We start from the raw sequence: 1,018 nt of genomic DNA on the forward strand, positions 1-1,018 counted from the left end.
GGGACACCCTGCGCTGCTCCTGGGCGGAAGAGAAACACGGCCGCCGGCAGGTCCGACCCGCCGGCCGCCGGGACGCCCGCGAAGAGCGAGTCACGTGGGTGGCGCGCCTCTATTCCGGGAGGGCCGACAGGGTGCCGGTCTGGATGTACTCGATCACCCGGCCGAGAGCCACCGCGCGGTGGCTGATGCGGTTCTTGGTGGCGGGATCGAGCTCGGCGTAACTGGAGAGGAGGCGAGGCGAGGCGAGGCGAGGGGGGGGGGGGGGCGTAAGTCGATGGGGGCAACATGCGGGGGAGCAGGGCGGTGGCGTACGTCTGGTCGAAGCCGCGAGGCTCGAAGATGCAGTCCCAGCCGAAGTTCGGCGGGCCGCGAGGCTGCTCAACAATCTGACCCTGTGGGAGAGCGGGGGGGGGAGGTGGTCAGTCGTGGGGGGAGGTGCGGTGAGGGTGGCCGACCGGCCGGGCCCCGCGGACCCATGCACGCACATGGCAGTAGCCCTCGATGACGATGGGCTCGCCGCCGGAGCCGTCGGCGAAGGCGAAGAGGCACTCGGCACGGGCCTTGCGCCCGGCCGGGGTGGCAGCAAAGCCATCCAGCATGCGGCACATGTTGTTGCGCCCATCGCCGGCCTGCAGGAACCACTTGACATACGGGCCGGGCAGGCGATACTCAAAGGCCGCGAAGGAGAGCGACGTGTCCTCCACCAGGATGGCCGTGCCCGGGGGCAGGATGCGGATGGCCTCCTGGCACTTGGCCTTGACGATCTCCTTGGCGCAGCCGCCCTGGATCTCGGGCACTGGAGGGGGAGGGTCAGAAGGGGGAGACAAGGGCAATGCGGCGGGGGGTGGGCATGAAGAGGGCCAGATCGCAGGGCGAGCGCACGGTCGAAGGAGATGGCCTCCACCTCGACAGAGGACCCGGCCGCCGCGAGGAAAGACCGGACCTCGGCCAGTTTGTGCTTGTTGCCGGTGACGAACTTGATCACTCGGTTGGCGGCAGGGGCGGGGCAGGGCGCAGT

At 70.0% G+C, this 1,018-nt stretch overlaps 1 protein-coding gene across 1 annotated transcript; it reads right to left on the reverse strand.

Moving 5' to 3' along the window:
• H696_06390 (Ham1 family protein) lies at nucleotides 1–1,018 on the reverse strand (the record flags this gene model as incomplete). Its single annotated transcript, XM_009500129.1, has 4 exons — nucleotides 1–221; nucleotides 313–392; nucleotides 486–796; nucleotides 883–1,018. Coding segments are annotated over 4 exons (639 nt in total), but the record flags the coding sequence as incomplete, so codon positions are not given.

This window comes from Fonticula alba, assembly GCF_000388065.1.
Source record: "Fonticula alba strain ATCC 38817 unplaced genomic scaffold supercont2.208, whole genome shotgun sequence".
Classification (NCBI taxonomy): Eukaryota; order Rotosphaerida; family Fonticulaceae; genus Fonticula; species Fonticula alba.